At 38.6% G+C, this 25,085-nt stretch overlaps 3 protein-coding genes across 3 annotated transcripts; 2 read left to right on the top strand and 1 right to left on the bottom strand.

The window, feature by feature from the left end:
• Positions 1–3,415: 3,415 nt before the first annotated feature.
• On the bottom strand, positions 3,416–8,820 carry LOC111235095 (trypsin-3-like). Its single transcript, XM_022763414.1, has 5 exons — positions 8,766–8,820; positions 6,193–6,352; positions 4,638–4,784; positions 4,258–4,519; positions 3,416–3,586 (listed from the first exon to the last, which is right to left on the bottom strand). Exons 1-5 carry the CDS (start codon positions 8,818–8,820, stop codon positions 3,416–3,418), a joined length of 795 nt encoding a protein of 264 aa, XP_022619135.1.
• A 5,820-nt stretch (positions 8,821–14,640) lies between these two features.
• On the top strand, positions 14,641–16,748 carry LOC111234871 (trypsin-like). The gene is made up of 5 exons (XM_022763067.1): positions 14,641–14,695; positions 14,948–15,101; positions 15,306–15,444; positions 15,576–15,830; positions 16,557–16,748. The coding sequence occupies exons 1-5, from the start codon at positions 14,641–14,643 to the stop codon at positions 16,710–16,712; spliced, it is 759 nt and encodes a 252-aa protein (XP_022618788.1). The 3' UTR covers positions 16,713–16,748.
• Positions 16,749–18,433: 1,685 nt separating this feature from the next.
• pink1 (PTEN induced putative kinase 1) lies at positions 18,434–24,806 on the top strand. The gene is made up of 8 exons (XM_022763441.1): positions 18,434–18,885; positions 19,862–20,137; positions 20,253–20,356; positions 20,461–20,643; positions 21,248–21,411; positions 21,528–21,655; positions 22,128–22,358; positions 23,272–24,806. The coding sequence occupies exons 1-8, from the start codon at positions 18,529–18,531 to the stop codon at positions 23,554–23,556; spliced, it is 1,728 nt and encodes a 575-aa protein (XP_022619162.1). The 5' UTR covers positions 18,434–18,528; the 3' UTR covers positions 23,557–24,806.
• The last annotated feature ends 279 nt before the right edge of the window (positions 24,807–25,085 follow it).

Raw genomic sequence — 25,085 nt, 5'->3', positions numbered from 1 at the left:
TATTATACATAATATTATAATATAATATAATCTTGTATTATATTATATTACATTATTGTGTATATACGTGTAGATGTGAATATGTGAATATATAATATTTTTCTTATTATTTCAATATTATAACTACTACTTATAATAACAATTTTTATTATTATTGTATTGTATACCGAACTCTCATTAAAACATCCTACCATGCACACACACACACACACACTACCCTACCCCACATAATCCAAGTGTTGTACATTTTACTATAGTTGCTTTCCATAGTGATTTCCCCTGACCTTCTCAAATGGTTTTAATTTAATGAGGCCAAAAGAGATTAAATCATCCAGTATCTCACAAAAAGCAAAAACCCAAGAAAAATTTAATACGTTAATACAATTTTTTTTTTTTTTGAGGAAGAACATTTTTTTATTTTTTTTCTTCTTTCCTAACCCCTGAATGATCTCACACCCCCTCAGATTTATCTTGGGACCCTTTGGAGGGTCCTGACCCCTATGTTAGGAGCCAAACTAGCTCCACCTTGACTAGCTACACCAGTAAAATGCAGTTTGTAAGTAGCCTGTTTCTGCAGAACCATTACTTTTACATTTGGCTCATGATACTTCTGTACTTTTGCTTAAGTAGGAGTATGTTTGTATTGCTGCATATGTACGTTTACTTAAGTAAAGGATCTGAATGTTGTTTGTTTATTTGTATACCCTCCCACCCCACAAATCGCTGCCCGAGGCATTAAAGGAAACTTTATTCTCTGAATGAATAACACACATTGGAAAATAATGGATGCTGGTGGCCTAGTTTTTGGGGAAAAGAAGTCATTATCACTGTAAAACATATTTTGTCTTCCCAGCTGCCACAAAGCGGAACCCGCTGGGAGAAGCCTTTCAGGGAACGGTCACAATCTGTGTGCCTCGATCAATACTTTTCCACATGAAACACACAGACCCAGAGAGGCACATTTTCCTTTGAGAGCCAGCAAACATGCATAGGGAGCTTGGGATCAGATATACTCTAACACTCCCCAGAGAGGTTTTCTCATACCAGAACAAAAGGAATCAGCCTTTATGTAACTAAGCCTTTAAAATCAGAGGCATAAAAGACCCTGAAATCTATCAATCACCCGGGGCACCGACACACCCGTCATCGTAGACAAACAGGGCCGAGCGGTGGAACCGGAGACACCTCTAAAGTAGGACATCAACTATTCATTCTGTTGTGATACGCCTACACCTATCAGGTGTGATGTGATCTGTACTGATTTCACCTGGCCAGGCCTCGTTTCGACTTTACAGGAATCACTGCTGGCTGAAGCTTCATGAGCAGAGGAGGAGGAGGAGGAGGAGGAGGAAGAGGAGTCAGCCTCAGAGCCAGATTGCTCAGAGTAAAGACTGAGCCACATGCATATTTCATGAGGGTATTCCAGTTTTTGGGATAATTCATCTGCTGTTTTAACAAGGCTGGTGACAAGCAACGAAGACTTACACTCTAGACCAAATGGGATCACAGTGACTTTTAAAAATTAATCAGTGGAGTGACTCATTAATTGTCCCCTTCTAATGGCTTTACTGACTTCTTGTATAAATGACACAGCTTGAAGAGGACTGTGCGAGTTATCTACCCAAACAGTTTGTGTAATCAGTTGTTAAAAGTCTCTGCTCTGAACCAACGAGCAGCAACAAGCTTCCGAGCTGCAACATCGGCCTTGTAAAGAAGCCAGCCAGGGAGTGGGTGGAAAAAAACAAAAGAAAAAACAAGATGTGATGATCAGTCATTTATTAAAGTGTATAAAACAAGAAAACACTCCAATTCATGTCACTGTTTTATAACATGCGCACAATTTCAGTCTCCATTTCTAAACCAATCCCATGCATTTACTCAACTCTCACACTTTAAGGTGCTTGATGCATAGTGCCAGGTTTACAACAAGACTAGTCCATAAATAAACCACATGAAATTGGCAGTAATCATTTACCCACTAATTCAACTTTATTCTGAAAACTAACCATGGGCTTATCAAAAAGCAGCTGCTCTGTCTTCCTCCACAACACACACACACACACACACAGAGAATATAGATTCTTAATTATTGCAACCGAGTGAGTTCATTGACATTCAGAGGGACATGAAGTCTCGATGCATTAACAGTCTTTTATTGATTAAATGAGTTTGTAAAGAATAAATCAATCCATTTGTGCATTGTTGCTGCCTACATTCAAGATTATTGGAGTTGATCAAAAGTATGAACTTTACTATTTGATGTTTGCTTTTGCAATCCAAAACAACTAACCCAAAAACACTAGAGTGAAAAATGTGAAGTTATGCTGCAGCTGAATCAACAATTTTCTGGGCTGCAACAAAAAATAATTTTCATTTTCAATTCCAATTTTTGATTATTTTCCAAGTCAATCGAATAATTGTCACATCAGAAAATAGTGAAAAATGCCTATCACAGTTTCCTAGATCCCAAAATAACTTCTTTAAATTGCTTTTTTTTTTGCAGAACGTTTTGCAATTTACTTATATTTACTGATTATTAGAATAATTACTGATTCATTTTCTAATAGTTTCATCTGCAGTGTAACAAAACTAAACACTGTAAGCTTCAGAAAGGTGATTTTTTACAGGGTTAATGTATTGGATTGCATGGTATTTCACAGTTGTTGCTGCTGTTGTGTTTGTGTCACGTCTGCACTTTGCATTGGCTGCTCATATGATTGGTTAATTGCGAGTGCGCTTGCTTACAGCATTTCAAATAGTTCCTCATGAGGCTTCGAAAGCTCTGAATCTGATATGGCACCTCATTGCTGTTGTTGTGGTAATGGGTTGTGAATATGTCCTGTCAGAGGGGCAATTTTCCATCACTTGTTTTGTTTCTGAAATGCTTTAAACACATCATATGATAAATAGTCAAGCTTGAAAACTTAAAGGAATAGTTTGACATTTTTGGGAAATGCACTGATTCGCTTTATTGTTGAGAATGAGATGAGACAATTGATACCACTTTCATGTCTGTCCTTCCAACATGAAGACAGTTCGCTTAGCATCACTTGTTTTTATGCTTTAGATTTTGTACGTATTAAACAAACAAGATTTAATGTGTTAATTAGAACATTTTAGAGGTGCTGTTAGGTGGATTTTGTTAACTGTTTCCTCCAGCTACCAGTCTTTATGCTAAGCTAAGCTAACCCTGTGCTAGCTATAGCTTCATATTTAGTTCACAGAGATGAGAGTGATAAGAAATTGAATGTGTGTTTCCCATACTGTAGGACTATTCCTTTAACACATGAACATGTAATCAAATGTGCACAAATGATAAAAAGAACATACATATGAAATCAAAGCAGGCTAAACCAAAATGAAGAACCTCAAGTCTCCAGCAAGTGTGTTGTCTTTATCTCCGTAACGCTGGGTCCTAATCCTTGTCACACCTGCTGTAGTAGCTAAATATAGTGTTGTCTATCCACCTGCGGTACTTGGACACAGCGGTGTAGACTCCAGGAAACTGGGGCTCAGCGCAGCCTCTCCCCCAGGACACCAAGCCGTAGACCCTGCCTTCACATACAAGCGGACCCCCAGAGTCCCCCTGAACCAGCAGGAAAGAAACATCAGGGTTGAAATGATATTCTACCAGACTTACTTGAGTCATGCTTTACTGAATGGGTCGAATAAGGACCTATGTTTTCCTTAATGTCAACAAATCCCATGAAAAGATCGAAATCGAATAGCGAATATTGATTTACTAAGTATTGTCTGTGTATCCAAAGCTTGATATATCTTATTCCTCTATGACATGGACTCCCATTGTTGTCCAACAACTATTCAAAACTCATCAGCTGAAACTAGTCCCTATACAAACACACTACAAGCTTTTTAAAAATCAACACTTAATGTTTGAGACACATTTTTTATAGAGATTTTATAGCAGTAGAAGTGATTGCACTGTCATCTGAGTGCCAGAGACAGGGCAAGAATTCAGATACGGACTATCAGGACATATTAAACTGTATCTAAGAATACAAATTTTAAAAAGTTGAATAAATAAAGATTTAGACATTTCTTGCAACGAATTCAGACTGCAAACCACAAAAGGAAAAATGACGTCTATGACTAACTATATATAGATACAAAAAGTCATAATTTGGTCTATCTTTTCTGGAAAATATCATTTTATAATTTAAAACAGACAACTTTTATAAAACTTTCCACATGATCCCAGGCTATTAAAGCGACACTGAATAGAAAAGTTCCTCTCACCTGACAGGCATCTTTTCCACCAGCACTGAAACCAGCACAGAGCATGTTTTCTGTGATGCTGCCGTCAAAGGACAGACTGCTGTTGCAGTTTTGTGTGGAGACGATGGGGAGTTTGACGGTACGGAGGGTCGAGGGGATCTCGCCTCCGTTGGGGCTGATGAATCCCCAGCCTGACACTCGACACATTCGGCCCTCCGCTATGGAGGCTTCCTGCCTGGGCAGCAGAGCGATGGAAACGTAGTTGTTCAGATAGACCGGGGCCCTCAACTGGAGAGATGGTGGACAATGTGATCAGTAAACAGACCTACTGAGGGTGACTTAAACTGATTGAGTCACAGAGCAGCATAAAAAAAACAGAAGGAAACCAGTAGTATGCATACTGTACTTTTATAAGCATAATGTCATTGTTGTTGGTGGTCTCATTGTAATCAGGGTGCGGCACCAAAAGATGGGGCATGATTTCTTGCTCTGTGCCCTCATAGATGGTGAGAGAGTAGTCTCCTGCCACTATCATCATATTCTTTATCCTGCAGTGATAGAAAAGCAAATTGAAGTCACCATGTTGTAATGCAGACATAGTACCCTGGCTGTCAAATGGTTCTCTTTAATATTAAAGGTCCCATAGTTTACACTTTATTTGAAGTTCTGATATCCACAAGAAGATTCGTGGTTTTAAGTACCAGCTCTTGCTCAAGCTCTAGCAAACAACAAGTCAGTGTGCCAATCAGTAGAGAGGTTCAGAGCCTCTGCTCTGGTTGCCTGACTGTTTGGTGAGTGATGAATAAAAATATAAGAGATATCAGGTAAACACTCAAATCCTGCAAGGTTGGATGGTGGGTCCAAGTGGGCTGGGCTTGCGGCATGGCTGAGAACGGTGACTGCTTTGTTGTGACATTAAAAAAGTACAAAGTCCTGACAGCTCATTTTAAGGTTCAGTTTCTGAATATGGGCTGTGTGCTGTGTGCTTTGATACTTTCACAGTATTGACATAGAACCTAGACTTGCTTTATAATAAAAAACAATTAAAAAAACATGTAAATCTCACTTTATACAGTATAGGACCTTTAAAAGAATGGTTCAACACATTTTAAGAGGTATACTTATTCAGTTTGTTGCCAAGAGAAGATTGCGATCACTCCCATATCTGTCTACATATGAAGCTGCGCCCAGCAGCTGATTGGCTTAGCTCTTGGCATGAAAGCAAATAAGCGTCAGAGGTCTTCACTTGGTTATGAGTAACCAAGACCAGGTATACATTCTACTGCTATTTCATTTTTTCATCCCACTGGAGAATGAAAATGAGGCAAGAGGGAGAACTGTGAACTTTTGCTATTATAGTTTTTTTTATTTTTATTTTTGGGAATTTGACTTTAAAAAGGTTGGAACATTTTCTTTTGTCAAACTCCCAGGTGGCTACAGAAAGTTTTTATTGGTGCAGTGTGTAGAAATACGGCTTTCAAATATATTTTTGTTTGAAGCATATGAATGATTTTTCTATTTAATTTCTATGATTTCACATCCGTTATTATGACATTTTTATTGTTGTTGATCATGGCTGAATTCCATTTTGCTGCTTCAGTTTAATGGTCCTGGTATTGTGCATGCTCCCTCCTTATTGCACTGGGACACTTGGAACAGAGCAGAGCTATTGCTAATATGAGTTATTAGTAACACGTGTTTTTCCTGCTATGACAATTCAAAATGTCATTGTAGGAAAAGTCCCATTGAGTCTTACTTTCACTGGCAGACTTTTTTTTTACAACAGACAATTAAACTTGTCAAAGCAGGAAAAGCACAGGTGTGAATAATAGCATTAATGATGGCTCTGTTCCATTTGGGTGTGACAGTATGCTGTGCCAGTGAACCGGCATACACAACACCAAAGCAGCCTTTATTAAGGTAACTTAGAAAAAAGAAAAAAAAAAAAAAGCTCACCCAATGTTACAGTGTGCTGCTGTGATTGTCCAGTACTTATTTATCAAGGAACCTCCACAGATGTGCTGACGCTCCGTTGTCTGTATTGACACAATGTACTTGATTGAATGTGGAACTGGTGCGTATCCTCCCACTATACGCTCCTGTGCAATGTCTAGACCTGCAACACACACAGAGGGAAATAACGATTAGCTAAGATTTGATTTAAAGAGAGAAACACATTAGTACATAAGGTTTTTGTGCAAACCACACAGAGCAAGCCAGCTGTAATTTTATTATTGCAGTTGCAGCATCAGCAAGAACAATGAAAGTCATAAAAGAAAACAATAGAGGACTTCACAGCACATATGTTTCTGGTTTAAAAGATCAATGAAAAAACAATCTAATCTCTGAGGTACACTGATTGACAGTGATTTTATTGATCTCATGTTAAGACAGGGCAAAGTATTTTCATCACACCGACCTGATATTGGATTTCTACTCTTTATGTGGTCGTTTGAATCCTAAATAGCAGTAGTGGAGAGTAACCAAGTAGTCATTTACTTAAGGCAGTTGTATTTTATTTGATTATTTCGATATCATGCTATTTTAAATTTCTTCTCCACTACAGTTTACTGGAAAATATAGTGCTTTTTACTTTGCTACATGTACTTGATTGTACTACTACATGTACTAGATTTTACATACAAAACATATAATAAGCTCATAAATGTTGGCACATTATTCCAAGTCGTTAGCCCTAGCGCTAACTGTTGGCTACCTACTTTTGTTGTGTCATGTATTTGTAGCAGTTTGCAACCAAGTGAAACCACATGTAAACAAACAGTGTAGAGCTCCTATAAAATTAGCTGAATTGATTGTGTTAATATTTGTGGTGGTGGTGCCTTTACAGCCATTTGCCAACAGTTTGTTGACATGTATTTCCACCAAGTGGGAGATATCGTTGATGTCAGAAATTCCTGATATCTCATTTATTTAAAGGCCATAGTTGTCTTTACAAGAGGTTATAAGACGCCCTCTGAGCAGGGCTACATCTTTAGGGCAGATTGCTTTTGGTGAGTAAAGGAAATAAGTTTGATGCTGAACTTGCAACATTTGCTTCTAGACTGTTAAGTAAACAGCTGTTAATGCTGACACTAGCCATGTAGCAATAGCAAAACTTACAAATAGCGCCTTTTAAATTGGAGGGTCGGTGAACCACTTAATTTAGGTCAGTGAGTTACTGAAGCTAAGCTAACGTTAGATGTTTGTTTTGAGGGTGAGGTTGGGGTTCATGACCTTAGTATTTCTAAAATCTGTCTGCAGTCCTTGTATCAACATTGTGAGCATTTGAAACTTAATGTTCATAAGTGTACATCCCAGTGACTGAGAGCCATTTAAGCCACAGAAGTGCCATCAGGGATGAAACAATCCCTTCTCATTGTTGTCAAAGTATCCCAAGCTATAATTAGCGGCAATGGTGCGTGTCAAGAGCAAAATGGTAACTCTATACAGTGAGATAAATACACACTAATATATAAGTACAAGAAAGCATTATGTAAGACCTTGGAATTGAACCTCGAACAATGGGTCTCCTATTGGGTGTCATGTGGGCTGAATTGTATAGAATAAAATATAATAACATGTTCTTTTTTGGTTACTGCACTCACATTTAATTCCCTATTTACTGGTAATGCAGATGGCCACCATTAATGCAAACAAATGTACTTTTTAACCTGTGATCTGTCCATATTTTCAAAACAAGCCAAAATACTGAAGGAAAGTAAAAGTTGATGAATTTCCAGCATCGTCACTTGTGCGACTGAGCAGTTCTGTGAAGTCTCAGATCCTAGACCTAGATCCTGTTAAAGATGCTTATCAGAGTCCCCTTTCACATTTTATCTTTGTGACATAATTGCCATGCACAAAAGGGGGCGTTAGCCACAATTACTTATTGTTATTTTTATTGTTAGCCTTCATCTTTTGTCCCTACGGTTTCAAATTCTTTTCATGTATAAGGACACTTTTACTTAGCTTTTCATCCCAAAAGTTCTTTATCCCAGAAAGATGTCTTTGTTGTACCAAGTAACAAAGTGCACATAAAAGGAAGTTTAGCATTATTACTCATTATGCTAAACTTTAAAATCACAATTATGCTATAAAATATCCTCATCTCTTCATTTCACGTCATGCTCATATACCTCTTTCCACATTACTCAGCTTGTGTGATTCATGATTTAAAGCAGTAAGACACTCAGTCATGCCCAGATGCAAAGGGCTTTGAGTCACACTTTATTACCAAAACACCCTCTCAAGGGAGCATCAGTACTGAAAGGGCCACAGCTAAGAGGGATGTTTTTAAAAATGAATAGAAGGGTTACTAATCCCATATTAGATACACATTCAGCCTATGTAAATATTCATTCAGTTTATGAACCCAAAACTGTGAAGATGTTGTTTTTTCAGGATGTTAGACGACAACGTATGCATCCCAACTTTCCTGTCATTGTAACCCAGAGGCTTAAAGTCACTTAAAGCTCTTTTCATGCATTCATAAATAACCTGTAAATTCAAGATAAAGGAGGTTTACTTACAATTTACAGCCAGGACTTCCAGCAGTATACAAAGCAGTAAAGATGGTAGGTCCATTGTGAGACAATGGGCACAGCAGTCCACACGCAAAGAGAGGCTTCACCTGTCTGCTAATCTTAACGGGAAGTCATCACACCTGCATTCTCGGGTTTCTTATAGTTCTTATTTCCGTTTCCATGGTCACCACCTTGTCCTGGACGGATATATAATTGAAGCTTCCACAGCACGGCCCCTTGTCTCACCTCTACTGTGACCTACTCAAGCTGTCCTATACTGGTCCATTGTTTATGTAATCACCCACTTTATTGTTGGCCCATTTACTGTCACATAAAAGGTGAAGGATATACTGTGTTTATTGTGTTGTCATGAACCTGTACATCAGATCCTCCTGTAAAGTTTTATCACGTTTTTCCACAGCGGCTCTGATGTTGCAGCCGTGTCAGCTGTGCCCAATATTTGACATCTTTCCGCCTTTTATTGAAGCTCCTAATATGGATCAAATGGGCTGCTGTCATCTTAAGTGAAAGAGTAGGGGTCCCTGCAGCCCTTCATCATTGTACAGTCTCTCCACATTGATTTCCCAAGGAAGGATTAATGAGGGTTTTGAGTGATTACAAGCAGCAAAAGCTTTTGTATCAGATCAGGTCGGGCCAGCACTGCTGCTCCACATCTATTCTAGGGCCGGGTGTCATTAAAAATGGAGCACAGCTCAGGCAGGTCTCATCACTGCTATCATCCCTCTGTGGAGTTCCTGACCTCGGCTGGCTAATAGCCCTCTCTGTTGCCCTCCCTGCTACTGATAGCTGTAGCCGGGCTCTTGGTACCTCTTTCATCCCCTGAGTGCTGACCACTGCCTTTTTTCCACATGACCTACTCCTCAGTCCAAGTGCCGTCATCATTATTACACATGGCTGCCAGCTCCCCTGTTCTCACATTCATCTGTCTGGCCCTGGAATGAAAAGCCAGCTGTATATCACAAAGTACAATGCTTTAATCCAGAACCATCCTGTCTGTTTTAATACACCCACTCAACTTATCAGCTCATTGGAAATAGAGTTTTACTTTTTAGTTTTAAGTTACAATGCCTCCAATCCCTCCCATTTACTGTAGCATACATAAAAGGAATATAAACATCTAATAAACACAATATAATGTAGCTGTAAGCAGTGATAACATTTTTTATGTTCATTAATGTATTCGACAACAGCTATGAGTCCATCTATAAGGCATTTGTAAGACTAACATAATGATAGATACTAATAAATATTAATTATTTATTTATATATTAATTTTCTTTATTGAATTTATGAATGACATATTAATCTATGAACACTACTTCTCCAGACCATTGACCAATCCCCATACACTGGTGAAACCCATGAAATGTAGCTGAAAGCAAGAAATCAAGTAAGGGGACCTTGAGTTGAGAATTTTTTTCTTTTGTCAGGCTGGCAGCGTTTGACGAGGTTGGAATGCATTTATAAACACTTTTAAACTAGTTTGAGAAATATTTTCTTCATGTGTAATTAAATTTTACTGTGTGATTAATCATTCATTATCTGTTTATGCACCGGTTGTGGCTGCCTCATAGGAGGAGTTATAATTGTTGACAAGTACATTTATGAACATAAAAATCATAATATGTCTGCTTACAACTACATTATAGTGTATCAAAAACTATGTGTATAATCTGCTCATACATGCTAAATGTGTTACCATCAGGTGCAAATCCTTTATGGGTTTAAATGTCTTTATCAATAGTATTTGATTATATTCCATCTGTGTGACTTGACAAAGATAATTAAAAAAAAGCTTGATCAGGGTAGACCCATATCCTGAATGATTTAAATGCACTTGAGGTTTGCAAGTAATCTGTTTGTTTTTAATTACTGACATGAGGAGAATAAACTCAGCTCACTTAAAAAATGATTAATTCATGACTCTGTAACAAAATGTTTCACTGGAGAGGAGCCGTGAAGATCCTGAGATAATCTTGGTTTACAGTCCCTAGAGTGGGGTGACACTGAGGTCTTATCGGTGCCAGCATCACTTCTCCAACAGCACCAGTGACTCAGCACCGACTTCCTGATCAAACCTTTTGCAGTTCCTCTTTTGAAAAATGTCTTCAGTTACAAACATGTTCAGATACTCAAAGGACATTCCAATTATGTGTTTACAGGTCAGTACATTTTTTTCTTGAAAAGAACAATTGCAACAGAGAAACGGTATGATTGTGATTAAATAATTCCAATTAATTGCTAAAATAGTGTAACCTGAACACAGCAGGTTAGCTGATCATGCAAAAATGTACAGGAAAGCATAAAATTCAGCTCCTGGCAAATAAAGTTTCCAATATTTATGAATGATGAATAATACTTTCTTTTTAACTTAACACAGCTAACTTAGCTAGCTAAACGACAGTCTTATAATTTATTTGCCCTTTAATTAGTACAAATTACATAGTGGTTTCAACCTGAATATTACACTGCTCAGTCTCTCCAGGAAAACTTTGGTAATTTTTGATGATGTGGTTTGAGTCTTTGTCTATGGTACAGTGGATTGCACCATTCAGACTGAAAGCAAGTTGAAATATCTTATTCACTTTGTGCTGGGTTGGCCCAGCGTTAGCCGTGAGGTGGGTGTTAACTGCTGATGATGCGTGCAGGCTGTCATGGTTAAGACAGAGGTGAGCCTGAAGCTGAGCAGAGCTGCTGCTCATTTGCATTTAAGAGGACACAGCAGGGGTGATTCAGCAGCTGATCTGGATGCCTCTTGGTCCCTCATGTGTTCATCACCTCCTTGCGGACGTGCAGCTCTGTGAGTGGTGGAGGCAGACACAGAACACGCTGGAAGGATTACATATCCCACCTGCCATGGGAATGCCTCGGGTTCCCCTGTCTCAGTTACACTGCTGAGCCCAATGCAATATTAAATAAGCAAAGTTCTGATTTAAGTCAAGCAATAAACAGTTAAAGGACAGATAAACAGGCCAAGTCTGATGAAGCATTAATGTTCTTGTCATACTCTGCTATAAAAACAATTTAGTATTCAGCATTATGACACATGTGACTCATTAAAAACTAGAGAGATTGAACCAGCGTTAATGGATACTAGGTTAACCATCAGCTCCTCTGTTACCCATTTGGCATCTGCAGTATTGTGTGTGTATGCATCATTGTCTATGTGTAACAATTAAGTTCAGTATACATGAGGTAATATTGTGATATATATCCTCTGGCTTGCTCTGTGTTCTGGGGTCAGATCTGAACCCTGTTGGAAGCTTAATTTATTAGTATCATATTATGGAGAATCTAGACGCCTTATTTTGTAAATTACAAGAAAGCATTCAGTAATTGATATTTGTATTGATATTGATATTAGTAAAGTACTTCAAAATAGATAAACAGACACTTGAATATGGTAAATGAATTTACAGTTCTTAAAAGGAAAAAAGTTTTATTACCAGGGTAGTATTAGTAGGTGTTGGTTTGAATGTCGAAGCCATAGTCATGCGGTGTGTGTGGCTAACTGTTTGTTAAATCAGTGAGATACTTCACTAGTCTGTATAACCAAACCAGGGTGTGTAGTGCAGTAGAAACATAGTCTGTGTGTAGTTTATAGCCTATTGTAATGGAGAGAACAAATGGCACAGTTAGAGTAACCTGAGAGTAATAATGTGTTTACATCCCCTGGGGTTTTTGTACATGCCCTCAGCCAGTATATAATACTTATAGATTACAGGGAAATCAATAAAGAAATAAGAACTCTTACCTGGTTTTAATCTGTGGTCTTTATAGAAGAAGAGTACATTACTATTATATTGAACATTTATTGAATATCTAACCTGTCATTTATATTTTTATTAACACATGCGGCACATGTTGTGTGTGGTGTTACATGCAGACAATGTACTTATCGTAGCCAATAAGATGCATTATTGACTGTCACAACTTATTTTTGAATTAAACTTTCAAATTAGGATGTGGTTTGTTGATTTGTAAGTGATAATAAGTGAATATTAACAATATTCTATGTTATAAAAAGTATAGAAATATAAGTCAGAACTCAATGTGTGCTGCTGTTGATTTTTCAGGTTTAGTTCAACAATGCAGATCAAATTCAGACATCAACATAACTTTTTTTTTATTTTGTTTTTTGAAAATATTTCTATATCGCCCACAAACACGCAAAACAACTCATGATACATTTTTCCAAGCAAATTTCAAACCACATCAACAAGCCTGTAAATGTGTACTCTATCTGTAACCTGGTGATGATGATGATGATGACTGTGTAGAGGTGTTCCCATCCTAAATACCTTCATATCCCAAGGTGCAACAGACACAATACAAGAAAACACCTTAGCTTTGTCATGTAGTAGGTCAGTTTCATTGTTGCAGTGTGAGATCGTCGCAGTAAAGCACAGGACGAAAAGATAATTTAAACAAAAGAATTGAATAAGGATACAGTTACACTATAAAAGGCAAGAGGAGAACATTGGCCCCACCAGTTGGACCTAATCTGAAGGTTGCTGTGTTTGGACTCAACAGGTAAGTAGAAGGTGATTCTGACCGTTTTCTTTCACATTTAATTATCAGTATACGAGGGTCTGTCCAGATTCCAGGGTATGACGATGTTTGAAATAAAAAAAATGTATAGTGAAAATACTTAGTAGCCTATAACTTATGCTAATATCGTATTAAAATAGTCATGTTGAACATATATTTTCAAAATAAAATCACAGTAACATAGTAGAGTATGATATGTACGGAAGCTAAGAAAGGCCATAGTCTCAAATATCCCATTACCTTGAGATAACCAAGCTTCGTTTTCTCAAGATAATGGGATAATTATTCTTGCGATCCGTTATCTCCAGATAACAGAGCTTTGTTATATCAATATAACAGAATAATTATCCCTGCTATCTTGGGAAAAATAAGCTCCATTATCTCAAGATAACAGGATATTAAGAATAATTACTTTCTATTATCTCTCTATCTCAATCATCTCAAGAAAACAAAGCTCTGTTATAGGTAACAGGATAAAAAGATATTTGTGAGTATGGTCTTTCTTGGCTTACATAAAAATGGAAGCCCTAAAAATTTTATTTATTTTTTTATTTTTTGCCAAGATAAAGTTTTTTTTTATTCGTCTGTGAAAACAAGCGCTGAGAGGCAAGCAAACATTTTCTAAAAACTTTAGGAAAACTTAGAAAAATCACATGCACTAAATTCTTTTTAATGCATGGAGAAATTAAATCACCTAGAGGGAAACAGGAAGGCCTTCAGTCCGTTTAAAATGTATACATGTATATATACATATATATATATATATATATATATATATATATATATATATATATACACACATATATTTTATTTTATTTTTTTCAGCAAAACAGAAAAAAATCACTTGCCGCTCAGGGGCTGTTTATATAGTGGGAAAAAAAATTATCCTGGCAAAAAAAAAAAAAAAAGAACTCTCCTTTCAGGGCACCATAATATGATGATGATGATTAAGCTAGGCCCTGATACTCATGAATTATAGCATGGTTATCATAGGATTGTAGCCATTTCTGTAACATTTCAGTTGCTAAAACAAGAAGATTGTAAACCTTTTGTCATTAATTAGATGCACAAAAACAAATTTAATATTAAATAATAACAAACAAAAAATCTAAAAAGTTAGGCCATAAACTTGCACATGTACATATAGCCTATTGAGGATATAACTCTACCATAATTTTGCATAATGCATTCACTTTTGAGTAATTAAAATGAGCAATTAAATGAGCAATTAAATGAATTGTCACATTGTATACTGTGTATGAAAGCTGTTAAATGTCATATTTCTCCATTACAGGTTATAAGTAAAAATATGGGTTCACTACGAAGGTCTACTGTGCTGTTGCTTTTGACTTTCTCAGTATCAGGTAAGTTCCTCAGTCTTTAAAATGTTCAGATACTAGATACTCTTAGTAGATACTAAGAGGTATATGACATCCTGCAAGGGGCTTTAATCAGAACAACGGTTGAAAAGAGGATTAAAACTGACACGTTGATTCATTTTTCTACTTTCCTCTTTAGTACACCACAGAACAGATTTGTAAACCGGAACTATTGCCATCTAAAAAGACAGTTTAAGTCCAAAAGCCTGACTCACTTCCTGTTCTCACCGTCCACAGAGGTGTATGCAGTGAGGATCATCGGAGGTCAGGAGGTTTGGCCCTACTCCATCAAATATCAGGCATCCTTGCAGTCTGAGGACGGCCAACACTACTGTGGGGGAACGTTAGTGCACCCTCAGTGGGTGGTGTCTGCTGCCCACTGCTGGAAACCGTAAGTACTGACACAAGTTTTATCAGACAGGGGCACACAGGTACATTAAACGTAGACTGATGATGTTTCGAGAAGAGTTAAGATGTTATGATAATTGACTATGTTGTATAATGAAAACAAGGGTGTGAAATGTGTGTATTTTTTGTGTATTTTGCAGTTAGAGGGTAAATTCTGACTCACCTTATGTCTGCTTTTGGCCCTCAGGAGCAGCCGGATGAGGGTCGTGTTGAGTGAACACAGCCTGACCAGAACAGAAGGATTTGAACAGATCTTCAATGTCTCAAAAATATATGTCCACAACTATAACTACAAGACATTCAACAACGACATCATGCTCATTAAGGTGAATTAATAGATACTGTACATGAAGCTCTTGACACATGCACGCCCTCCTGTTGTCAGTTGAGGGGTGATGTGATCGCCTCATCAGCATCTCACACACGTGCTGCCATAACTTTGGTTTTTCTGCTACAGCTGAGCGAGCCGGCACAGCTGAACGCCAACGTCCAGCCAGCTGTTCTGCCTGATGAAAACACCCCTCAGCTCTACGATGACGTCTGCACAGTGAGTGGCTGGGGTGTGACAAAGATTTACAGTTTCTACCTCTCCCCTGTGCTGCGTGCCGTGGACGTGAGAGTGCAGCCTTACTGCAGCTATTACTACTGGGGCAGGATCACGTCAAACATGCTGTGTGCTGGATCTCGACTGGGTGGCAAAGATTCCTGCCAGGTACAGTAAGATTGATGTTGTTTTGCATGTGTTGCATGCTACAATGAATACATAATGATAAGCATAATGCTGTCCTGTACAATGCAAACTACTACTACTACTGCTCTAGATGCTGTGTATTACATACTTCTGTGTTATGTTTTATGAGAGAAAAAGCAATTATGTTTCGTGTCTGACAAGCAATTTAATTTCCTGTAGCACATACTAACATTAATAGCCCCTTTTAATATTGCTGTGCATCCCTATATCTTTTTTTAGTAACTTTGTTTAGGAGTGACTATGAAACAGCCGTCATGGGACTTCAGATGAACAACACTAAAAGTCTATAGCCATGCTAGTGGTTCTCTGAGGCTGTACTTTGGCACAGCAGTTCTTTGAGCATGAATTTACTGTAATGTACTAAATTTCATGGCTATCCATCCCCATGTCGCTGTGATATTTCACTTTTAAAAAAATGTCAACATTGTAGCACTCCAGGAAAAGTCTTGGGGTCACAAAAGTCAGTAGGATTAATTCTCTTAAGATCATTAATGTCTGTACAAAATGTCACATCTAGTAGTTGTTGAGATGTTGAGAAGTCAGTCTAGACCAAATTGGTGGACCAGCATTGCCATCCCACGAGGTGTGTCGCTAGCAGGACTAAAAGTAGCCTTTAGGCGAACTCTGGCGCATTTACAGCAAAGTTTGCACAATCCCTGTTGAGGTCTTTGTGTCTGTGATCTACAGGGTGACTCCGGTGGCCCGCTCATCTGCAATGGCTACTTCGAGGGCATTGTCTCCTGGGGTATCAGCTGTGCAAACCCATACTTCCCTGGGGTTTACACCAAAGTGAGGAACTACGTCCAGTGGATCAAATGGGTAATCGACAATGACACTCCATAAACAGTCGCCATGAGCCCTGATGAGCAGACTGCAGAGATCGACATTCATTCAATTTGAAAACAAACTCACAACCTGATTTGCCACATTATTTTCAATGGCTTTCTTTTTTATTTTTTTGTATTACTATAACATTCTTTGTGAGTTTTCTATAGAACTAAATGTCAACTTAGAGCGAGGGCCATAAGTCATTTCTTGGAAATATGTTAATATGCAAATAATTCTGTGATTTTTATTCATGTATTGCTCTGAAATGAAATACAGAAATAAATATATTATTATTATTATCAGTAGTAGTAGTTGTTGTAATAGTAGCAGGTGCATTCATAATAGAGATGGGCAACATGGTTAAAATCAATAATAATATTGAATTATCGCCCAGCTCTTGTTATCAATATTTTTTATTTTAAACATTGAATCAAAAGACTCTATTTTATGTGAAAGTGGTCATTCAAGGTGACAAACACCTTTCACATTACATTTGGTCATTGAATGCAAATGTAAATATAAAAATATTCTTCGACACAGATTTAATGACATCATACTAAAACACTGGGTCGGCGCATTGACTGGTGAAAGTTTCCTACTGTTCCCACGAGCACTGAATGAATGAATAAACCATCCACAGTGACAATATTAAGATGATCTGTTTCTCTTATGAGTTGGTTGTCTGTATCTGCTTTGAGCAATCTCTTGCCTTGCCTTTTACAAGAATTAATGAAGCCAATAAAATGCAATTCCCACAAACTGTATCAGTGGCATTTGTCTAAAGAAGTCATGAAGCCTGGATCAAAAGTCTTCTTCAAAAATATGTGTTCATGCATAACATACAGTATATGATACTTCTATAGTGCTAATAGAAACTTTACAGATACATTTCTAGTTGATTTTTTGGAAACATTTCAAAGAGAAAATGTGAGTTCTGCTGTTAATGTAGCTTCATTGCTATGAACCTAAACTCAGAGGGTTTACTGTCAAGATAAGTGCAGCCCTGAGCTCTATAGGGAACACTGATAACATCTGCTTTTAACCAAAGTATTTTACCAGTATGCAAATTTTCCTTTTTTTTTTAACTACAAGTTATGCTTACTTTTCATTTGGGCTGACCATTTTAGAGAGGGTGCTATCTGGGTAAAGAGTGTATGGAATCCATGACATTGTTCCACATTCTTCTCTATGCTATGGTATGAAAATCAATTACCAGACTCACAAATGGGTTAGGCCAACTCAGTTAAAAGATCCGACCACATAACTCCAGTTCTCTAAACTTAAGTCACTGTTACCTGTTGTTTTCAGAATACAGTTTAAAGTTCTCCTCTTGGCTCTCAAAGCACTTCATGGTCTGGCTCCTCAGCACATATCAGACATGCTGTCAGTGCACCATCCCAGCAGATCATCAGGTCTCAAGGTGAAAAGCCCCTCCATGTGCCTTGAGAGGACTTTCTAAGTCTGGTCAGTATCTATGTACCTAAAGAATGGAACAGTTTGCCTCCTAATCTTAGACTTTCACCAAAAATGACACATGTACTTGCGTGTAGGCATGTATGGATGTTTCTGTTTTTACATTTATTTACTGTTTTATTCAGTTTTAACGTTGATCTGCTTCTGTGAGAGATGGTGCTATACAAATAAGCTTGAATTTGAATTTCGTTGAAACAGAACAGACATGAGAGAATGTAGGTCGGCTGTCATTCTCGCGCATGCTCAGTATGAGTTGTTTTGTTTATACAACAGTGCCCTTGCCTGTCAGAGATAGTTCAAGTGTGGCCGACACAAATCGGTCTCTAAAAACAGCTTAAATTACCTCTGCGGGTAAATTATGTCTGTGAAACACGCCATTAGCCGCGGGCTCGAGTTGGGCCGCTCGGTCTTTCAGGTGGGTCTCCTCAAATCTGGTGGCCGAGTCGCAGCAAAGCTCCGAGCTGACCGCTTTCGTGTAGGCCCGTCGGTCCGCACCGTTCAGCCTCAGGCTTTCCTGCCGTCTCGGTACCGCTACTACCGCACCTCTCTAAGGGGTCTGGCAGCTCAGCTCCAGTCCGCCGGCTTCAGGAGGAGGTTCACCGGAGGGTCTCCGAGAAACAGGGCCGTGTTTCTGGCTTTCGGTCTCGGTGTGGGGCTCATCGAACAACAGCTTGAGGATGATAGACAGAGTGCGGCGACATGTCAGGAGATCCAGGTATTCATATATGAATTATTATTATAAGCCCTGTACTTCAATACAGTTTCGTGGTATTTGTACTTTACTTGAGTATCCTCATTTTATGCTAGGCTACTATATACTTATACTATACTGCACTTTACTATATACTGTACTTTATACTGTAACTACCATAGTTACTTCATGCTAATTAACATTTTACATACAAAACATATGAGTTTATAATATGATGCATTGTTACAGATTAAATAACCCAACAGTGGTTTTAAAGGAGTTGAAATGATATCAAAATACAATAATAAAAGTCTAGTTATGATACCTAATATAATACCTAATATATTCTGCTGTTTACTTTTACTTAGGTTAATATTCTAATGCAATACGTTTTTTCATAATCTACTAGTTTTACACTGCAGTGTAAATACTTTGCTTAAGTACAGGTGTTGATCACTGTCTCTACCACTGGCAATTGATTATTTTATACTATGAATTTTGTTGAGACATATTGTAATTGGCCACCTGCTTTACACAAATCCTGACTGCTTCCTTCTTACTGCTAATAGGATGAGGCCTTTGTAGTCGCTGCCACTTGATGATGTTAAGCTTGCTAAAAGAGAAATGATGAATTTGGCAGTACAGACATGTCAGCCACATGAGCCATATTGATCGATGTGACATATCTGCAACTATTTTATAATATTTTATTATGATATCTACAACTTGTTATTAAGTGTTAAGAAATATTTCTGGATTCAAGCTCCTCAAACCAAATAGGACTGAAAAAAAATATTTGACCTTACTTGGTATTTGGGCAATTTTTTAAAAACATGTAATTTAATTAAAGAAAATATGCCAAAAAAGTTTTAAGAGCTTGTGTGTGGATACTCTCTATTTCCTTGGCTGAGTCTGTTATACTTCCCCTGGCCTAAATGAAGTATGTGACTTGCACGCAGCCACCTTTCTCATCTTCAAGAACATTTTTCCCAATCTGCAGGCTGTATTCAGGAAGAAAAGATTCCAGAGCCCACTCAAGCCGTTCACCTCTGGATATAAACTGGAGGATTACATTATTGGGAACCAGATTGGAAAAGGCTCCAATGCAGCTGTGTACGAGGCTGCAGCTCAGTTTGCCCCTCCGAAGGAAAGTGATAGGAAGTGCTCCCTGGTGCAGCTGAAAGAAGACGAAGAGGAAGGAGAGAAGGCTAGATCTCTGACATGCTGCTCACTAAGAAACTTCCCTATGGCTATCAAGATGATGTGGAACTTTGGGGTGGGTATTCTACAACAGATTTCATTGCCATAGATTTCATTTTTAGGTATCAGTTATCCGAGGGGAAAACAAGCTACAGGCAGATATCAGTACTGACTGGTCCATTTGTTTGCAGGCAGGTTCATCGAGTGAGGCTATATTAAAATCAATGTCACAGGAGCTGGTGCCTGCAGGCCCCCTGGCCTTAAAGCAGGAAAAAGAACACATTACTCTGAATGGGTAAGTATTTTCTGTGTTCTTTAATAGTTCTGTAGTAATGAAAACGGTGTATGAAAGATGTTTATGATGTATATGGTTGTGATCTCATCTCTTAACACATTCAGAGAATTTGGAGTCCTGCCCAAAAGAGTGTCAGCACACCCCAATGTGATCAGAGTGTACCGGGCTTTCACAGCAGACGTTCCACTGCTACCAGGTGCCCAGGAAGAGTATCCAGATGTGCTGCCAGCCAGGCTCAACCCTGATGGTCTTGGCAACAATCGCACACTTTTCCTGGTCATGAAGAAGTAAGACTTGCCATCAAGTCTCAGACAGGATGAGAATTATAACGCTTTTAAGGGTTACCATGGTTACTGATGACAACAGCAAGAGTGGTTTTTGTATTTGAAATTCAGCCAAACAAATTTATGTTGTTTTAATAAAGAAGTGAGTCAATAATTGTCTTTTCCCATCATGTCATGAGCAATTGCAATCTAATTTCATGCTGCGTATGGCTCAAGGTTCTTTACACACAATAGCAGAGCACAGTGACAGTTGTTGGTTATCATGCTTAGGAGTTGGAGGTGTGCAGCCTGCTGCCTGCAGCTGTTCACTGTGGCTGCTCCGTCGTGTTCCATTACGCCTTTTAATATTTAAAACTGATCCACTGTCATAAATGGCTACAATGACAGTAGTCTCCTTTTGTAACGCAGACTTTCAGTGCTCAATCCCTGTGAATCCCTTGTGCGTGTGATTTGAATCCTGATCCGGTAATGACAGCATTTAAATGCATTCAATGACTATCGCTGAGAAAATACAGACTATAAATAGTATTTAAAACCGGATCTGATTTCATGACAATTGTTAGGATGATACATGAAATTTAACAGCCTGTCTCTCTCTGTGTCTCAGCTATCCATGCACATTGCGACAGTACCTGGAAGTGTCCACACCGGGCCGCAGGCACGGCTCCCTGATGGTGCTGCAGCTCCTTGAGGGGGTCGACCATCTGTGCAGACAGGGCGTTGCTCACAGAGATCTCAAATCAGACAACGTGCTGCTGGAATTTGACTCAGGTGATATAAATTACAACACTTGTGTTCCATCAGTAAGAGACCACATGAAACAGCGCAAACCGCATGATTCCATCAGTTTCTGTTAAAATTTCAATTGATTTTTTGCTGTCATGCAGATGGTTGCCCTCGTCTGGTGATTACTGACTTTGGCTGCTGCCTGGCTCAGAGTGACTCCAGTCTACAGCTGCCCTTCAACAGCATGTGGGTCAACAGAGGAGGGAATGTATCACTTATGGCGCCTGAGGTAGATTTAAGTAGCTCTTCACTGTAATTGCATAAATGTCCAACAGTTGCTGAGCCATCTGTTATTCGCCCCTATAAACACAGACATATAAAATTATGGATACATATATATATGTTTGTGTTTCCATGTGTTTCAATTGTCACATATCCTCAGGAATAAATTAAGGGATGTGATTTTGTGATTATTTGATTTTGGGGATGACAGCATCAAATTACCTATAATCACAGTTTAAACAGCAAAGGCACGGCTGATATAACCACTACTCACCAACACATGTTTATTGTCATGAAAATGTAACAATGCAGTAGCTCAGATTGCAGTTAAAAATGTAAAAAAAATGTAAAAAATGTAAAAAGACTGTGTCTTAAAGGGGTTGTCCTTGTGTTCAGCGGGTAGTCATGGGAAACGCAGATGCACACAAATAGAGGTTTTATATTTAACCATAACTAACCATATATTTATAATAATTTAGGTGGCCACTGCGGTTCCAGGAAGCGGTGTGGTGATTGACTACAGCAAAGCGGATGCCTGGGCTGTGGGTGCCATCTCCTACGAGATTTTCGGCCAGCGTAACCCGTTCTATAGAGCAGTGGGACTGGAGAGCCGGAGTTACCAGGAGAAGCAGCTTCCTGCTCTGCCCTCCACTGTTCCAGCTGATGTGCAGCTAGTGATCCGATTACTCCTCAGGAGGAACCCGAGCAAGGTAGAGCAGGGGTTTTGAGGGATTTGTTTGGACACTGTGTGCTCAGTCAGTGATTGATTTGATTCTACTGCGGGTCTACAGGTCCTGGAAAAACTCTTAAAATCACATTATCTAAGCATTAATTTGAAATATAATCATGTCAGTGTTTATTTCCCTGGCTTTCTGGTGAGAAGTCACACAAGTCTTGGTCATGTTCTGTACAATTTAATCACTATTAATGATTATGAAAATATCTTAAACCTGCATTCACTGATTTTTTTCTTTTTCTTTATTTTGGCTCATGGGGGCAGTGCAACATGTTAAACACTGATCTGCAGTAGGATTTCTTTATAAGGTTGATATGGTGGATATGTTTTGTTAAGATAGGTAATACCCTATTCATCGTAATAGGAAATTGCAGCATTACTACAGCCAAGTCCCACAGAAATCACAAAAGAAACTACAGTGTATAAGGGCACACATAGATGTAGTTACTTGATAATTATAACACTTAAAACATGGTTGATCAGGAGTTACAAACCTAATTCGGACACAATCAGTGGTATGTTTATGTTTTAACAAAAAGGAAGAGCAGAGCAGTGAGTGAACTGAAACAGCAAACTTGTGTCAAAAACTGATAGAACAGTCTGCGAAGAGGAGAAATTATCAGCTGGTAATTCTGTGTGGGTTTGTGGCTCAGTAACTTTTGTTACATTACATATGGTCATTTTTGCCCATTGTTAAAATAAAAATATGGATTAGTGCAGCTTTAAAGAACTCACACTTATAGAAAAAGATACAGGCTAATTTGAATTAAAATCAACAATGTTATTCTTCTATATCTCCTATAGCTCCCTGTTATAAATGTTAATTATTCTGGAAATATTATTTCTTTGATACCACAATACTCACTGACGTTTTTGTTACTCTGCAGCGTCCCAGTGCCCGTGTAGCAGCTGATATGCTACATCTCAGCCTGTGGGGACGGAAGGCCCTGGCCAATCAGGACAGTGCCGGCATGAGGAAGCTGGCTGATTGGCTCCTGTGCCAGTCTGCTGTGGTTCTCCTGAAAGGCTGCGATGGACCCAGTGGGAACAGGGTGGAGGCGGAGCTACAGAGGAGTTTCCTCGCTAACCTGGACCTGGAGGACCTGCGCACAGCTGTGGGCTTCCTGCTGTATGGAAGAGAGCAGCGTCAGGCCTGCATACTGTCTGCATAGAAGAGTCCTTCATATGAATAGACAGGGAGGCTAGAGTTAAAATTTGCTTTCATAGTCAGTGAAACATCTGAGTCTTAGTCTAATCTACATCTAATGGCTACGTAGAGGAGCAAAAGCACCGCACTCTTACACTGTTAGACATCTTCTCTGACTGTCAGTGCACTCCAGCATTTATTGTGAATTGTCAAATGGTGTAATTCACCTGTTTGATATTCCCGGTCCACCCTAACCCAGTGCTGTCCACTCCTTCTATAGTCACTGATCTGCATTTCCCAGAATGAGTTCTCACAAAATCAAAGTTTAACAAAGTGCTTCTAGTTCCCCTAATGCAAAGTGCAACCTGTCTTCTGGCTGCAGTGCATCATGGACAATAGAGGCAATAGAGGCGCTAGAGTTGAATATGTAATTAGGCCAGAAATGCAAGGTACCACTGGCAACGGGTAATTCTGCTATAAGAGTGGATATTTTCTTTAAAAGCTCTAATGCACTTTTTAAATATTTGCTAGACCCCACACAGTTATTACCTGTGTGTTTGAAGAAACCTGGCCTGTGTGGAAGTTATTCACTGATAAAGTTGAAGGCCAATGCAGATCATTTAAATTAAAGTAACAATATACTGTACTTATCAGACTCTACTGTGTAGGGTGACAAGTTTTACATATTCACAGGTAACACGCAGCATGTAAACTGCTCGTTTGCCCGTCACACTGACATCAAACAGCTGGTTTCCAGTGGGTGTCTGTTTAAGGTTTTGGGTCAAACAGTCACTTATACTCCTATTCTGCACAATGTAATGCATGAAAAAAGCTCCCCATCGTGATACCACATGGTAATCACTAATGATGATGATGATGATGGATAGAGTGGATCATGCATAGTACTGACCGACCTCATGGATGTGTTTTTCGTCTCATGGTTTGCACTTTATGTCCATGTTTGCACATGCTCAGAGCCATTGGTATGGCTTACTGGTGATTGTTTGTTGCTAGCTTATACATCAAATTATATTCCGCTAAATTGATTTGAATAGAGTGAGTTAACCTTTCACACTTCACTGTCATCTGTTATCAAAACCAGCCAGTTAAGTCTACAATTTTAGCATCTTTAAATATCACATGGTAAGTTAGAGATACAAGATAGAGAGTGTGTATATTGTTTTCATACTAAAGATGGTGGGAAATATTTTGGATATATGTAGATTTTTCTGCCGTGTTTCAGAATAAAGGTATCTCTCTGAAAAGAGCCCTGAATTGATTTTACAAGTCATTCCTCTTGTGTATTAATCCTTCTTATCCATACGATTCTGCAAGTGAATTTAGATTGATTTGTCGACCTAGTTGGTTACATAAACAGTAAGATGGCCGAGCAGCAAATCAGCATCTCGATGACGCAAATTAACTTGAAAACACTTCAACATATAAACTACAGGCCTAAACTTAGTAGGTTCAGTATGTATCCTGTAAAACCTGACATGTAATGTCTGATGTTTGAGTGATGTAATGAATTTTCTCAAACTTATACCTACAGTT

This window comes from Seriola dumerili, unplaced genomic scaffold, assembly GCF_002260705.1.
Source record: "Seriola dumerili isolate Sdu_G_001 unplaced genomic scaffold, Sdu_1.0 BDQW01000468.1, whole genome shotgun sequence".
Lineage (NCBI taxonomy): Eukaryota > Metazoa > Chordata > Actinopteri > Carangiformes > Carangidae > Seriola > Seriola dumerili.
This window is presented reverse-complemented; position numbering and strand designations above follow the sequence as displayed.

Coding starts and splice junctions, on each gene's coding strand:
- LOC111235095 (XM_022763414.1), bottom strand. CDS start 8,820: ATGGACCTACCATCTTTACTGCTTTGTATACTGCTGGAAGTCCTGGCT. Junction 4,785..6,192: donor GCAGCACACTGTAACATTGG/GTGAGCTTTTTT, acceptor CTATCACTGCAG/GATAAAGAATATGATGATAG. Junction 3,587..4,257: donor GTGGAAAAGATGCCTGTCAG/GTGAGAGGAACT, acceptor CTGCTGGTTCAG/GGGGACTCTGGGGGTCCGCT.
- LOC111234871 (XM_022763067.1), top strand. CDS start 14,641: ATGGGTTCACTACGAAGGTCTACTGTGCTGTTGCTTTTGACTTTCTCA. Junction 14,696..14,947: donor TTTGACTTTCTCAGTATCAG/GTAAGTTCCTCA, acceptor CACCGTCCACAG/AGGTGTATGCAGTGAGGATC. Junction 15,102..15,305: donor GCTGCCCACTGCTGGAAACC/GTAAGTACTGAC, acceptor TTTGGCCCTCAG/GAGCAGCCGGATGAGGGTCG.
- pink1 (XM_022763441.1), top strand. CDS start 18,529: ATGTCTGTGAAACACGCCATTAGCCGCGGGCTCGAGTTGGGCCGCTCG. Junction 20,138..20,252: donor AGATGATGTGGAACTTTGGG/GTGGGTATTCTA, acceptor ATTTGTTTGCAG/GCAGGTTCATCGAGTGAGGC. Junction 21,412..21,527: donor GCTGCTGGAATTTGACTCAG/GTGATATAAATT, acceptor GCTGTCATGCAG/ATGGTTGCCCTCGTCTGGTG.